Source organism: Eupeodes corollae, chromosome 1 (genome assembly GCF_945859685.1).
Source record: "Eupeodes corollae chromosome 1, idEupCoro1.1, whole genome shotgun sequence".
Taxonomy (NCBI): domain Eukaryota; kingdom Metazoa; phylum Arthropoda; class Insecta; order Diptera; family Syrphidae; genus Eupeodes; species Eupeodes corollae.
The window spans coordinates 62,807,311-62,824,501 of record NC_079147.1 but is presented as its reverse complement, the minus strand read 5'-3'; the positions used below and the strand labels follow the sequence as shown (position 1 = coordinate 62,824,501).

Sequence of the window (17,191 nt, the reverse complement as noted above, 5' to 3'; positions counted from 1 at the left end):
ATATTTGCTTAGTTGCTAGGCAGGTGGTACTCTGTGACCATCTAGCATTTGTTGTTTCTAGAGCATATTGCTCGAGAAGATATTTGCATGTAGCAAGTGGTATTCCAATTATGTTTTTGTCTAACATGAGGCAGAAGTCTCTCTTCTTCTCAGGAGGATCTTGAAGGGATGGACACATGGAAGCTTTTACCGAATACCATTTTTGGGGTGGTGGGGTGGTATAGTCTAAGCGATCTGAGATAGATCTGAAACTGTCTAGAATAGTAGTATGTCCAGTATTGTTACTGGTCCATTGAGAGGTGGCTCTAAGCCTTACACAAGAGTTGGCAGCCACCTTTTTGGAGAAGATGGCAAGTGGTGTTAGGTTTAAAAACACTTCCAGTGCTGCGGTTGGTGTTGAGCGAAGTGCTAGTGTGATGCACATACCTGCTGACCGCTGGACTTTGATGAGCTTATCTAGATTTACCATCTTGTCCAGTGCGGTCCACCATACGACAGCTCCATAAATGAGTATCGGTCTGATTACCGAAGTGTATAGCCAGTGGGTTATTTTTGGGGAGAAGCCCCATTTTGATCCTATACAAGTAAAAAGCCCTACAGTAACCTTTTATACTCTTTCATCAATATTTGCCTTCCAATTTAGTTTTTTGTCTAAAATGAGGAAAAGCCTAATGGTATTCCTCTAATCTTGGGTGGGCTAATCTGAGGAATTTTATATCTTCTCGAAAAGAGTATTAATTCAGTTTTGTGTGGGTTGACGTCCAATCCACATTGCTTAGCCCATTTAGTTAACCTGTTTAGGGCATTTTGTAGGAGTTCCGAGAGAACTGCATAGGCAATCACCTTGAAACCCTCTGATTTCAGTGATGTAAGTAGGTCGTTTACTACCATGTTCCCTAAAAGAGGCGAAAGGACTCCACCTTGGGGAGTGCCTCGATTCAACGATCTGGTGGTAGTAAAACTTCCCATGTTTGAAATTATTGTCCTGCTTTTGATCATGAGACTTATAAGATCTATGAGTGATTTCTTTAATTTCAGCTTATCCATTGCTGTTGTGATCGCCTGGTAACTGACGTTGTTGAAAGTGCCTTCAATATCTAGGAACGCTACTAAGTTATATTCTTTGTATTCGAGGGAATGTTTAATAATAGGTACCAGGGAGTGAAGTGCTGATTCTACTGATTTTCCCTTAGAGTAATCATCTTGAGCTGTGGAAATGAGACATGGTTTTAAATTATGTCTGATGTAAATTTCAATCAATCTTTCCAAGGTTTTAAGAAGGAAGGATGATAGGCTGATTGGTCGTAGATCTTTAGGGTTAACGTGTGAGGGTTTCACTGCTTTAGGAATGAAGACCACTTTTACCACTCTCCAGGCTTTGGGAATATAGCTCAACCTTACACAGCTTGTCAGAATGATGGCGGAATGATCATGTCTGAACATTTTTGTAGTTCAGCCCGAATGATTCCGTCTGGTCGTGGAGATTTATATAGATCAAAACTGTCTATGGCCCATTGCAGTTTTTCCCGCGTTATTAGATCAACTAAATCGCTTGTAGAAGTTAGAGACTCTGATGTTAAGTCGTTAAGTATGTTAGAGCTTCCTTAAAGTGGGTGTCTAATAACAGATTAAGAGATTCTTCATGTGTTGCCCGGCAAAATCCTCATTCAAACCCTCCAAGTGAGTGCCAGGCGGGCAATGATCGCGCACTAGGCCCTAGCTTTTGACTAATTGTTGAACTTAGCGATTTTTTCGCTTGTTTTACATACATAGAGGTTGTGACGAGGTATTTCTAACTTTGTGTGAGTCTCTGGCAAAGTAGTCGTAATGACTTAGCAGCAACAAACAGTGGCACTTGGGAGATTCAATACAGTAGAATATGGGAAAACTTGAGTCCTTTTTGACTTTTGGAACCTGAATTTAAGAAATACACTTTCGTTCTTTTTTCGAGTCTCTGTTATTTCAGCTTGTGTGTTTCGGAATTATGTCTTTCATACCTTTGGCCTTTGTTAATCTCTTCTCAAACATGCCTCTTAGAACTTGTATCTTTTTAAATCCGTAACTTCTTAAACCATTCTTTGAGACCTTGGCTTATGTTCGTTCTGGAACATAAAGCTGCTCATGAGAAAAGCATGGATTTTAAAAATCTAAACTATAAATGGACATTGTTGAGCCCTGAAATTTTAGTATAGACATGTCAAAATCCAAACCAAATTGAAACTGTAACCTTTTTAGATATGGTAGTATTTGACTGTATCATTGGACAGGACCACTTTTCCTTTAAACTTTCCAGTTAAAATCGTTGCTTCAAGAATATTTCCGGTGTTCATTTTGAAAACTAAACGGGAACCGTTGAATAATTAAGATGGATTCAAATCAAGCAGGATAATAATAGTAGACCCAATCATTAATTGAAGATTATGTGGTGGCATTCCAATAATGTCTACTCTATAATATCCATTAACAAAAATATCGAATAAAGAAATCAGTATCCTGTGTTCGTCTCCTGGCTCTAAGCTTCCTATCCACCAATTTTCAAAGAAGTTAAAATTCTTAATAATTACTTTAAATACAAAGACAAACATAAGATACCACATATATGTTTTAGAATAAAACTGATCCTGCTTCAACTACTGGTTTTATTTATTTTTTAATTATTCACAAGAAAAACATACAATTGTTAGAATTGCAGATATATGCTGCAAACGTGAGTTATAATTATTTTGTTGGCATTTTTTCAATTTACGTCCAATAAGCAAACAATAATATAAAAACATTTCACTCATTGTTCCGTTTTTCTATTAATTTTAGTGATACTCCCATATTTAAAGACTTAGTAGGTTGGTGCTCATATACTCGCTCAAACGAAGAAAAGAAAAGTCCCTTTTCTTAATTGGTTTGCATCTTGGATACAAAGTCTAGAAATACCATAAAAAACACACTTTACGAAAACAAATAAGACTAAAGTGGAAGAAAAACGTAGGAAAAACAGTTCTAATTGATGTCAAACTGTGACTGTGTACTAAAGTACGAATTTTCCTTCTTTTTTATTTCGTTATTTCTATCTTTTTGTATCTTTCTTTCATTTAAGAAAATAAAAATAAATACAAAAATAACCAAAGAATCAAAACAAAGATATAATTAACAAGCGATGTAACCCCAACAACTGATGATTTGTTCTTCTTCGACTATCGAGCAGAGTGTCCCTGTTGAGATTTTCGAAAAGATGCAGTCTTTGTAAATATTTCGAAGAATTCGGACGTTTTTTTGAAGAAAAAAGAACTGAAAATTGACTTGAATTTTCGAAAGGATTTTCGATTCTGTTAAGTGAAAATATAGTTTTCCCAAAAAGGGATTCAATTCCCGACACGGATAAACTCAAAATATTTGTCGGAAATTGTGTCGAAAAACATAGTTGAAAAATAAAAACACAAAAAACGCAAATTTTAAATATCGCAGTGTGGATATTTAAATTTATTGGTGTGACCTCTAAAAGTGATTTTGAAAAAACAGAAAAACAGAAAATTATTTTCATCGTTATATAATAATTGTTCTTGAAAACAATTCTGAAAATAATAAAATATGGATTCTGATAAAGTTGTCAAAGCCATGGCCCGCTGGTGGCAGGTAAATATTTACATAAAAAAAAATACGTAAATTCCAATGGAAACACCTCAACACTACAACAAAAAACTTTCATTACATAAAATTTTATTTCAGAAATTTTCGATTCGAAATCATTTTCGGAATCAAGTTCATGAAACTATTTCTTCTTAGATAAGATACGGATGTAAAAAACAATGTTGTCACTTCGATCGCATCGATTTGCGACGTCGATATTTTGAGGTTTTGTTTGTAGGTTGATGTGGAGGCAGGTTATATGTACACAGTTTCTAAATGTAGCAAATGAGTTTATTTTTAAAATTTAATTATTTGTTGTGGCGTATTTATTTGAGAATTTCGTGCGAAAACATTTTTAATTAATATTTACGTTTTCTTATTCATTTTTCGGTATCTCATAAAATGCAATTTGTACATACAATTGATATGAATTATAATATAAAGATTAAATATAAATTTTAAGAGAATTTGATTGGTTCTGTCTATTTTGGGATACTGTGGCATATAGGCTGCAATTTTTTTATCATGCATTTAATTAAGAAAAATGGAAAGAGTTCGTATTTTAGTAGACATATATTTTAATAAGTATACAAAAACTATTAATAACTCAATATAAAATTTAAAATAATTAATATCTTCTTTGAGACTATTGTCTTATTTACGTACTTTCTTTAAAGTATTGGTGCATTGAGAAAAAGCAGTTAAAGCTTTTAATGTGAAGAGTATATTATATATTCAATTTTAAGTTGAATACGAGTGCATTAAGTTTAAAATTCACAGCTGTTTTCTAAAACTTTAATTTAACAAATGCTCAGTTTTTTGTACATGAAAATAGAATATTTCATTGCAGTAAAACTATGACCTTTTATTTTCTAAAATTTTGACCGTAGAAACAAATAAATAAACAATACAAATTATTAAAAAAATGCTTCAATTTTAGGATGATATGTTTAATTTTTTGTAAGAATGTTTGAAGAAATTTCAGTGCAAATCCCAATCACTGTCAAAATATCGTATCTAACATAGGAGACTTTGTTGAAATGTCTTCATAAACAAGATCTTTGACAGCTGACAAGCAAAACCATGGGTAGACTGTGCCACAGCATTGGGCAGCCATGATATTGTCCATAGTTGTCTCCTAGACAATAAAAAAAGTTCATCAATGTTTTAACAATCTTTAATTGCTTCTTAAATCGAAACATTTATCATGAAATAGGACAAAAATATTGTTTTTTTAAACAAAAGGATTTTAGGAGACCCGTGTATACCCTGAGGAGGGCCTTACCCTTCAAGGCTGTGGTCTTAAATCGATTTTCGATGGATATTTTCTTGTGATGGGTCAAACGATTGAAAAAATGATTAATGCACAAAAGGATTGATAAAGGTACAAGCATTTAGGTACTCTATCGCATTTTTGGTACTAAAAAGTGGGAATTCGCGGAGTATTAAGAATAAAAAAAACAAAAAGAACTTGAGAAATAATTGTATTAAAAATCATTTCCAAACATCGTTATGCTGAAAATTAAAAACTGACCATGACAATTTCCTTATTTCGATTAAAAGCAAATCAACAAATTTAAATGTAATTGATTCGGAGAAACAAAATTGACTTAGTCTATGTTGTATCAATATGTTGATTTTATCAGCTTTTTTTTATTTTTATTAAATTATTTTATTTTTAGAAAATAAGAAAAATTTCTTCATAGTTTTCAAACATATGGCATATTAAAATGTTGTTCCCGAAAAGTGACTGCCAAAAAAACCACGAGTTACTGAATTAATTCATGTTGAAAACTAAAACTCTAGTTCCACAAGAATACTTTTAGTATTTTTCTTTCAATAAATTATTTCTATGAAGATTTGTGGTTTAAACTTTTTTTTTGAAAAACCAAAAATGTTAGAAATTCTACCAGAAAGAATGGAAATAAAGCCATAAAGCGACTTGAAAATTATGCCAGAAAATACAATAATATATATTTTGGCCTAGTTTTGAAATTTCGTATGTTGTATTATTTTTATGAATTTTCATTTTTTTTAAAATAAAGCAATCTTAAAATTGATCAGTGTTTGTTGATACAATTTTGTTGAGTAAATATACATTTTTATAAATATGTGTATTTAAATAAAAATTCAAACCTTCATACAAAATGATGGCAAGACAGAACTTAACATTAATTGAAATAATTGCCTTTTAAAGTTTTAATGATTTTGGTATTTTACAAACTTAGGTTTTGGAGTTTTAAAATTCTCTTTAGTTTTGAGAAACCTTGAATTTAGGTACAATTTATAGCTATTATTGGTTTCCATCATTGAAAATTTTGTTTCAAGATTTCGAATTAAGATTTAAGAGACAAATTTATTACTTTTTTTTGTCGAAATTAAGCGGATATGTTGTATATTGCATTTTTTTAACCCAGAATTTTTCTTTTAGTTCAAAAAAGGTTTTTAAATAAGGGCGTAGCTGTTGAAATGGACTAATGGACAAGCTGTGTGTGAGGTATCAACACAATTATTTTTTATTTGAAAAGAAGCATGTATGCCATTAAGTGTGGAATATGACTCGGCTTCTTAGGGTGGCACGGATCTTAGTGGTCCAATTTTCAAAGACTCTTCCGCATAGATCCGGCTGAATTTAGGCGATTGTCTGTGTTATGTTCACCTTTCGGGCATCGCTAAATTATGGTTTATTTACGTAGGTTTTCGACTTCAAGACACCCCACAGTCCATTGACAATCAGGGCCTAGTGACGTACAACTTTCAACCATTCCTTTGTGGAAGTAAAGTTGTCAGGGATGGAGGGGACCTACAGTTTTAAGCCGAGCCCTAGCGGCTAATTTGAGAAAGCACTTTTTATGACAAGAATTACTCTTGGAGGATTTGTCCATTCCTCGTTTTTGTAACCCTTTTTTAAAGTTAATTTGTCGCAGGCAGGGATTGAACCCAAGACCTCTGGCGTGATAGCCTTACACACTAACCTTCACATGACATCATCAAATTGTTCCTGCAAAATGTCCATCGTGACGTTTGCTGTGCAGTCCTCCTGGAAAAACGTGTCGTCTAGTTCCATATGGTTCAATTCGGGCCATACTAACGTCGTTTTCAGAAAAGTACGGAACTTACGCCAGCAGCCCAAAATTCACACGAAACGGTAACTTTTTAAGGATGTATTATCACCTGCTGAACCTCGTGGGGGTTAGTGTCGTCACATGTACGGCAATTTTGCTTGTTAACACAGTTCTTGTTCACGACGAGGAATAGATTGCCTTGGATTCTGCTGTACACTTTCACGGACCGCGGCGATGTTACCGGCCGATCTTGCGTTTCTTGAACGTACCGGTATTGGTTGTTTGTTTACTAAACCGGTCGTCTCAAATTTGGCCAAAAAACCTTGAAGATTCGACTTTGAAGGGCCACTACGTTAACCGTAAGATGGGAGCAATGCGCCAATTTTTCTTTCGAACATTCATTTTGATAATAGAGTTTTATCATTTGAACGTTCTGCACAATCGTTTAACTTGCCATGATGATTTGGCATGAGCAACTGAATAATAAACAAAAGATTTGACAGATGTCACCAAAACAAAATGGCCGCTATAGTGCGCCAAAATCTACCTGCTTTAATTGAATATCCCTCTACATATTTAATTTTTCAACTATGAAATCGTTTTCAATGAAAAGCTGATTGTTGATTTCACAACATCGAAACGAAATTATTCAAATGAAAGCAATCTAATTACTTTGTATTCCCGTCTGCAAGTGTTTTTTTACAATGTCTAACTCTTAACTCATGTGCTTGATTCAAATCAGGAAATGCTTAATTCCAATCAATAAATTTGTGTCGAATGACAAGAATTTAAAAAAATTCCAATGATCGGTTTCAATGCTTAACAAATGAACCAATAATAGCTATAGCTGGCCTCCAAATGCTCCCATGTTTTTAAAGAATACATTTTGGAGTAAGTTTTAACAGCTGATTTCTAATCCGAACTTCGATTTAATTTTATGTATTAAAAATTGTAAAGCGTGGCTTAAACTAAATATTTGACGCCTTTACACATTTCTTACAATTTAAAAAAAAATAAAATATTAAAACAAAGTCTATGAATTTCTTGAAAAATGGGATACATCGGTAAGAAATTATAGACGTCTTTATTTGAATTTAAGTTACACAAGTCAAATAGGGTTATCACTTCGATATGATCTAAAATTAAGTTAAAAAAAGTCTACATTAGCCATTAGGTTTAGATAGCATAGTATGGAGGATTCGAGAGTATTTTGAATATTCCTTTGAAGTAAAATTTTTGGATTTTATCAATATCCTGCATCCATTAAAAACCGTAGACTTCGTAACGATAACAGAAATAGGTGTTAATTGTGTCGTTGAACATTTTGACTTTGGACGTTTCGTTCACAGCAGACTTCGAAAAAACTTTTGACAACATCGATTGAAGCTATCTGATTAAATTTAAACAAAAATACTGATTTCAACATTGTTTTTATATTTATTTCAATAAATAATAAAGATTTATGATTTTTATTTTTTGAAAATTTTATGAATAACGACAAATATTTAAACTTAATATTAAAAATAATGATCAATGATCCCTTGTTTGACAACTACAAATAAATTAACTGAAAAACTTTAATTTTTAAATATTATTGTTAATTTCACATTTCGGAACACGAACGTTCAACTGAAAGTATTTCATTTTTCTTGTATTCCTATCTCTCAGTTCTACTTTCAATGATGATCTCTCTAACCTGATGCTTGATTCGATTGAGCAAATGCTTGATTCGATTTAGGAAATATTTATCAAATGACGGAAATTTTCAATGAAAGCTATAATTAACCTGTCAAAAATAAATCTTTTGATTGGTCTCAATTATGAAAACCAATGATAACCAGATGAAAAGAAATATAAGAAGTGAATTATTGGTGTTTTGAATTATAAAAATTAGGGAACATTACTCTTCATAATTGATATGAAGTGAAACAGTACCCTTAATTAAATATAGCACATCCTAAATGCAAAAGTATTTAAATTAAAATAAATTATGGGAACTCTTTTCAAGGTATCATTTTTGCTAAAGAAACATATTGTAATCTTTCTAGTGTCTTTAAGAGTTATGTTATTAAATAAAGGTGTGACTTCGTAGAAGTGAACCTACAACCTGCTGCAAACACTGGTCGCCCAAATAAAGGATTGAGTTGTCCTGACATTTAATCTCGACTTATCATTTTTCATTCGTATCAAACAATTAGACAGGTTTTTAAAGTTGACACACGACTTGAATCGATGGAATTGTTATGCTACAGAGGTGTGCTAGAATAATTGCAGTTACTTTGGAAATAATTTTTAATCCTTCCCTTGAAAGTGGTGAGTTTTAAATACATAGAAATGTTCTTTAACTAAACCAATTTATAAATCAGGGAATATGCAAGAAGTTTCTAACTACCTCCTTATTTGTTAGATAACTACAATTCCAAAAGTTTTTGGGAAAATTTATCTATGAACTTCAATTCTTAAAAGCAATATTTTCCATGTCAACATGGTTTTGTTTCTTAAAGTTTGACTAGATCAAGCGTTACAATTTGTTCTAATGATGTATTGATGTATCTATTAGATGTTTTGTATGTATATGGGTATCCCTTAAGCATTTGATTCGGGTTAATCTAAATGAATATTTAATGGATCGTTTCAATATGTTCTTATTAATAACATTCTCTTTTTATCTATCACCACTACCTAGGAATGCCTCAAGGAAGCCATCTCAATCCTTATTTTTTCTTACTATTTTATCAATGACATTCCCAGAGTATTTTTTGTGATACAAAGTCCTGATGCATGCGAATGATTTAAAAGTCTTTCGTTGTATAAAGCATAAAGAAGAGTATTTTCCTGGAGTGATTATCGAATTGATTAACTCCTTACAACTTAATGTTACAAAATTTTTAAATTTAACTTTTTCTCAAAATCGTTTAACAATTAACTTTTCTTACAGAAGAAAAAATACATTTCCTTCTACATCGACTTATAAAAATGAACTTGGTCTAGTTTTTGACCAAAATGTTGGGATTTATCTTACGCAATTCAGAACAGTTCTGAGATCCATATTTTTTAAAACGCCTGTTTTACTCGTATGTAAGATCTACTCTTGAGTACTGTAATACTATTTGTTTCCCTTCGTATGAAGTTCGCTTTTCAAAAATTGAAAAAATCTGAATAAGATTTACTAGATTAATAGTGAAAAGGCTTAATCAGAAAATAGAGATGGCTTCTCATGAAACAAGGTGTAAATTATTTGAAATCATGCTTCTCAACATTCGAAGAAAGTTCTCTGGCGTTATGTTCATTCCTGACGTATTGGTGAATTATATTTATTGTTCCGATATATTCAAATTTAAGCCAACTTTAATAATGTCAATGTATATAAAAAGATGTTAATTTGTAACATTTCTAAATTCTTGTGAGATTAAAAGTGTGAAAAAATAGATTTATTTCTTTATTTTTCTTCACAATTGGTACCTGATTCGATTAATTAATCAACAACGTGTAAAAAAATAAAATATTTAGAAGGAAGAATTTAATCTATCTCAGAACCTTGAGGAAGAACGTGTGACCCAATTGAAAAAGAATTACATTAAATCTTACAAATTGCGTCAGTGAAATTTTATTTTATTTTTTTTTTTGAAAACTTGTAAAAATAGTATTTGCTATACTTAATGTAATACTCATCCAACTTATTTTTTGTTTGGCAAAATAACAAATTAAATGCGTTTCTCATTATATAAATAAACCAGCCTCTCTCATTTAATTTTCTTGTATTTACAAAAAAAAAAGAAAAGTAACAAGAAAACATAAATATTTATCATTTATTTACAATTTTTGCAACAAAAATGATGCTGTTTCAGCAAATTTATTTTGGCAAGAAAAAAGAGAAACATTCTGCGCTGAACATCACTGCGCCGAGCCGGTCGCCATCAATTCGACGTTAAACTGACGCCACTCAGACAGTTTTGGCAATTTAATGGCTGACAAAAGCACGTGTGAAAATCTATTTAAAATCTAAAAACAAGAAAAAGTTTATATTTAGAACTTAATGGTATTTATTGTTGTTTTTAGAGAGACAAATACGAATTAGAACTAGAGGGCGCGGCACACCATCGAGGTTTATTCAAACCATCTTCAACTTCAAGATCGTCGTCGTTGACAGGAAGGAGACATGTACGATTCAAAATTCTTATTTTTTTTATTGATTAATTGGTATTTATACGGATTTGTTTTTATTAATTTTGATTTTATTTTTTAACACATAATAAATGCGAAATTAAGAGAAGAAAAAACCTCTGTTCTTGGTATACACAAAGTTCAAGGGGTTGATTTTGTTCAGCTTAAGCTATTTTGCGATATTTTCATGTCAAGTGAGTTCAGTCAATATTCTATATAAATATATTTTGATACAGCATCAGCTTGTTTTTAAAGATTTTTGCCACAATTAAATTAAAGTTAAATGAAAGTTTTTAATATTTTTGTTTGGTTTTTATAATTTATAGACAGTGAGCCAAGAAGATGCTGATCAAAATGCTAGAAATCCAATGCTGTATGATCCTCTTTCTGATGGAGCTGTTAGGACATCAACAAAAATGCAGTATGTTGCTGCTTTGGTTGGTGAGTAAATATTCAAAATACACAACATTTTTTGGAGTTTTTTTACATTTTTTTGTAATCATAAGGACATGTTTTTAGAAGCTTATATCACTTAAGTACATAAAAGACGAAAAATATAAAATCAATACATGCGCTTGGTAATGAATGAAAAGTGTTTTAGATTTTAAGCGTCAACAATTGGATTAGAAGTGGACAATATACAATCTTTTTCCGGATGTAATAAAGTTTGAATAAAAGTTTACGAATGATCCTAGCGATTGCTCCAAATGTAAAAGTATGTTCATTGAAATAGTTTTTGAATCTATGACTGAAACTTCATACCTTTTTAACAATTCTAAAAATTTTCATGGAGATTAGGAAAATTCTTAGAATTTTATTCCCGGTGAATCAATTCGATCTACTAAACTTTCGCATTCATTGTTATACTTATAGTTAGTAATGAAATTCACCGGAAGAACTACATTGTTAATAACTATGAGTTGATTCCATCATTTCTGAACTTGCCATTAACGCTGTCAGTTTCTTATATGACCAAAGTATCTACAACATCCCTTTTTTCTACGGATTATAACTTTGCATCTATTGTGGGCATTAAGACAAATTTCAAGGATTCGAAATTAGAGAATCCTAATAAAATGCGTATTAGGTTCTATACGAGCAGATACAGAAAACATTTGTTTGATTTTTCTTTACGTATGAATTAAGACCTTTTTGAGTTTTCATCAGATTTGCCTTCATGAAGTAGTACCAATAGTAAATCGATTTGTACTGTTTTATACCTTTTTAAAATCTGTCAATGCTACATTAAAAACTAATATCAAAATTTGAATGATGACCCCCCCTGCGAGATTATTTTGTTTTAATTTTCGTAAGAATACCCTTTTGTTAATGGATATGACTTCCCTTAAATTTATAATTATTTATTTAAAACAAAATGAAAATAAAATAAAAATTAAACTAACGATATTCACCAAAAAACCGTTTGCTGTCAAAAAGCAACTAAAATCTTTGTTTTCACACAATTTAGAATTTGGAAAAACTTTAGTAATGTTTCAAATGATTTTCATAGAATCCTTTCTAATAGAAAGAGCAAATATTCAGGTTCTAAAGAAGTAACCTCGAATAAGGGATCAGCAGTTTGATACTAATATGCCCTTAGCGACTCGTCTTCATATTATCTTATTTAGTATGACGCTCATAAATAGGTTAAGGTTTTCTTAAAGTGTTTTTTTCTTCAAAATGTATATTCTATTAAATACTAAATCTTTTAAGACCTTACAAAATTAAAGAAATATATATTTGAAGTGAATTTGCTTTGGATGCTCTAAAACTGAAATTCAAACATGAATTTCAACAGTAAACTTTCGTTTAACATAAGCTATTTGAAAAAAATAATGAACGTTTCATATCTATTATTTTAATATATATGGAGAAGTTAAATAAAATGATATTCTGCAAGGTGTAATTTGTGAGTGCTACACTAAAGTTTCTTCCCAACTTATTTTTGTAACTTAATTTGTTTTAATTTACTTTTAGAGAAATTTTGTACTTTAATGCATACATTTTCTTAAATTTAAGAAACAATTATTTTTCTAAATATTTCAAAAAAAAGGTTCACGCAAAACACTATTTTTTTGGAATTTGTCTTTTAGTTTAGTTTAGTTTAGTTTATTCATCAAACAAAGTTAAAATAGGTACTTTAGTGATTACTAGATAATAAAATATATACAATTTAAAATTTTAAACATTACCACCAGCAAAGTTATTTAGAATTAACAATAAATTTGATTTAAATAAATATCTACTAACATTGAAATCAATCATTTTGCAAACAGTATTTGTTTCTCTTAAACACCTGGATATTGGTTCATTGGAAGCATACACAGTTCATGACATGGAACATTAAAAAATGGTTAGTTTCGAAGCAATCTCGCAGAAACGTCATCTCAATTAGATCTAAAATTTGTGAACAATCAATATGATCTGCTATTATGTCACGAATGAACATAACCTCTGTATACTTTCTACGAATGTTAAGAGGCAAAATACCGAGTAGTTTACACCTCGTTTCATAGGTAGGAAAATCTATGTCTCATTGAAGCCTTTTCACTACAACTTTGGTAAATCGTTTTTGGATCTTTTCGATTCTAAATGAATAAAGAAAATATGGAGGATTCCATATTACACTGATGTATTCAAGATTAGACCTTACAAACGCAAAATATAAACACTTTAAGGTGTGTGGATCAGAAAACTCCTTTGAGTTTCACAATATGAAACCTAACATTGAATTGCCTTTAGCAACTAAAAAATCTATATGCTTTACGATGGTTTCGAGAAAACGTTAGGCTTTGGCTTTTGGAAATGTTCAAATTTAAGCAGTTAGCTAAACACCAGTCCGATAAAACATCAAGATCTTGTTGCAGAAGAAAACAATCATGTTCAGATTTTATACAACCAAAAACCTTAAGATCATCTGCGTATATCAAGCACTTTAAATTTGAAAACATATCAGGAATGTCGTTTATAAACAACAAAAAAAGAAGAGGACCAAGATGGCTTCCTTGCGGGACACCCGACGTAACATATACCGGTGCAGAAATAATGTTATTTATACGAACGTACTGAATACGATCCCTTAAGTATGAATTTAGCCATTTTAAAAAGTATGAGTGAAAACCTATTTTATTTATCTTCATAAGTAAAGTATCATGATTGACTCTGTCAAAAGCTTTAGAAAAGTCAGTATAGACAACATACTGATAACCTTTCTCAAGTGCATTCAACAATAAATTACTAAAAATAGTGAGGTTAGTTGCAGTGGATCTACCAGCTACAAAACCATGTTGGTTTGGTGAAATCATTGCTTTAAGAGAAGGAGTTAATTTGTCATAGACTAACTTTCCAGAAATTTGGGAATCGTAGCAATCTTACAAATTGGACGATAGTTTGAAACATCTTGCCTACCACCTGATTTGTAAATAGGTGTGATTGTTAAACGTTTCCAAGCATGTAGAAACTCGCCATTTGCAAGTTAACGATTAAAAATAATTTTTAAAGAACCGCCAATGCATTGGCACACATTCGTAAAGTGATTGGTGAAATTCTGTCAATATCACGTCGCTTATCACCCTTAAGCTTAGACAACGCTAACTCAATCTCAGAAGTGGAAAAATTTAAACTGCCTATATTAATAGGAGTATTTGAAGAGTTTATGTTTGTAGCATTAGGTAAATTAGGACAACTGTCTAAATAAACCGACTGAAAATGTTTAGCAAACAAGTTACATACAACAGAGATGTCAGATGATGTAATGCCGTCATGGCACATACGGTTGGGAATGCCATTTGATTGTTTTTTTATTATATACCTCCAAAAACTTTTGCTATTTGTTTTTAAATCACACTCAACACAAAACAGATATTATATATAATTCACGATCATTATTAGACTTGCGAAATTGTTGGTAAACCTTATTTTTTAAGTTATTAAGATTAATGATTCTTTTATTTTATTTAGCATCAGCTTCAATCTACGAATAAGCAGACTTAACGATATTAATAATATACAACCTAAAATTGAGTCCGAAAAAAATACTTAAAAAAAAGTCAGAAAATTCTTTATAACATATTATGTTTTATTTTCCTACAAAAAAGATCCCTTTTTTGGTGAACTTTCTCATTTTCTTGGTTTCTGTATCTTTTTTTGGTAGCATTCTTCGCATTTATAAAAATACCCACATTAAGAGAATATATTATTTTTGCAAAAAAAAACAACGTTTCAACACAATGCACCAAACAAAATAATATATTTTAACACTTTAAGCTGGACAACAGTAAACGTGTTTTGTTGGGAAATCTATCCATAGTAAAGTAGGATCTTACACGAATAACAAAAACAATATATATAGTGAAAATAACACCGATAAAAGTTAGAGTAGAATCTCAGTATCTATCAATTTTAGAAAAATGTTGACTCCCTTATTAAATTACTAAATATTTAGTAAATTGAAAAACTATCAACAATAGGTTGTTTAAATGTTGGCACTATTGCTTAATAACCTGGTGGACCTGGGCCTAAACCAACATGCGTTCCAACCAGCTCGGTCCCTAGCTAGCTGTCTTCAGTTTCGCACGCCAAGTTGGTTGAGGACTTCACTCACCTGAGTGCGCAACTTGAGTCGCGGTCTTCTTCTACTGCGCCGCGCCGTCCCTCGGGATTAGATTCGAAGACCTTCGGACATGACCCAGCCATCTAAGCCGTTGGACTTTAATTCTGCTAACTAGTTAAGTGTTTTTTTCTCTCGAAGCAACCTAAGACATTCTAATCTTTCTTTGACAGGGTCGAGGCCTCAGCACCATAAATAAGAACCGGGATGATGAGTGTCTTATAGATGGTGATTTTAGATGTTGAGTAATTCTATCTCCCCTACAGCGGAATTCGGTTCGTCATCACCGTTATATAATTTGGAGAAGTGGTCTTTCCATATTCTCAACATAGATTTCATTAATTTTGAAATAACGAACACAGTTTTACTGAAATTTAATTTCTCTAAGTGGGACTAGGTTCATTAATTTTGAAATAACGAACACAGTTTTACTGAAATTTAATTTCTCTAAGTGGGACTAGGTTCCAAGGGCTTTTTTAAAAAAATTACTTCCAATCTTCAAACATTGAAAGATAAAAAAATTTCACAGTGTAAAATATGTATCCAAAAATATTTAAACGTTATATCGAAAAATTGTTTTTTTTGTTGAGTCCGATTTTCTAAAACGACCAACTTGTTAAAAATACTATTTTTTGGTGAAAATTTGTATGGTCGTATAAATTTTGTCTTATAGGATGCAATATGTACGAGTATATGATAAAATGGGTGTAGTAGAGGGTTTATTTAATTAGCATGATAATTATACTCATACAAAAATCAAAATACTGATTACCTAAAAAGAACACGATAGACGTTACCCAGTTTCTTATTGATAAAAACATCAACTTGATCACTTAATGACGCAAACATTTCCTGTATATTATCTTTCCTTTAGGAAAATATTTTGATGGGCTTTACTTTGATATTGCTATAAAATGCAGCCGTGTAGTCACACCCCTTAAATACGTTTAAAGCTGGGAGACCAAGACATAATGTAGACGTTAATTTTAACGCTAGCTCAGTGCAGTTTAAAAATGTTTATGCCATTTCTGTTATTTTGAAAACATTAAATCTCCAAAAGGGGCAATTCTAAGTTATGCCAACTTTTGTAACGGCAATTTTATACCGTGGGAAAGATTATTTAGTACTCTTCATTTGATACGAAAATCGACTTCATAACATAGAAGACCAATATTCTCCACTTACGAGTACCAAGAACTTAACATTTTAAATACAGGCAACGTTAAGTTGAGCCAACTTTTGGTTAGACAATCATAGGCTATTAGAGGCAACCCTATAATGTTCCAACCAAATAAATAACAGATGATGGTATATTTACTCCGCAGACCCATTCTTTTAAGCCAGGCAACCAGCCTATAGAGCCCGGGTATAAGTATTTTTTTTTCATGTTTGGGTATTGGACTTTTATCATTTTTGTAAATAACAGATGACGATAATATAACTCAAAAATTCACATTCATTTTACAATATTTAGAGCCTAAGTGCCAGGATATAGGTTCGTAGACCAAGCGCTAATTGTTATTGCAATTGATATCTTTGTTAAAATATTGGATGAGGGTAGATATTCCTTCTACGTATCTTAGACTATTAAGTCCTGTGAAAAATTAAATATGTTTCAAAATTTAATGATTTAAACAAGAGGAATTAAAAATTGGGTTATTTTTTGTTTGCTAGTTTTTTGAAAGAAAGTAAGATTTAACTTAATAATTAATTTATGAAAAAAATAAAAATT

The 17,191-nt window shown here is 31.3% G+C and overlaps 1 protein-coding gene across 3 annotated transcripts in view; it reads left to right on the top strand.

Annotated features, from left to right (window-relative positions):
* Positions 1-17,191, top strand: part of LOC129943519 (facilitated trehalose transporter Tret1) — a 67,117-nt gene that overhangs the window by 36,805 nt on the left and 13,121 nt on the right. The window contains exons 1-3 of one of the 3 annotated variants that reach the window (XM_056053024.1): positions 3,189-3,627; positions 10,746-10,847; positions 11,177-11,291. In XM_056053024.1, coding sequence (XP_055908999.1) covers positions 3,583-3,627; positions 10,746-10,847; positions 11,177-11,291 — 262 coding nt within the window. In that variant the 5' untranslated portion in view covers positions 3,189-3,582. Of the gene's footprint in view, positions 1-3,188; positions 3,628-10,745; positions 10,848-11,176; positions 11,292-17,191 lie in introns of those variants that run through there. The other 2 variants (XM_056053027.1, XM_056053026.1) reach the window with 2 other exon arrangements.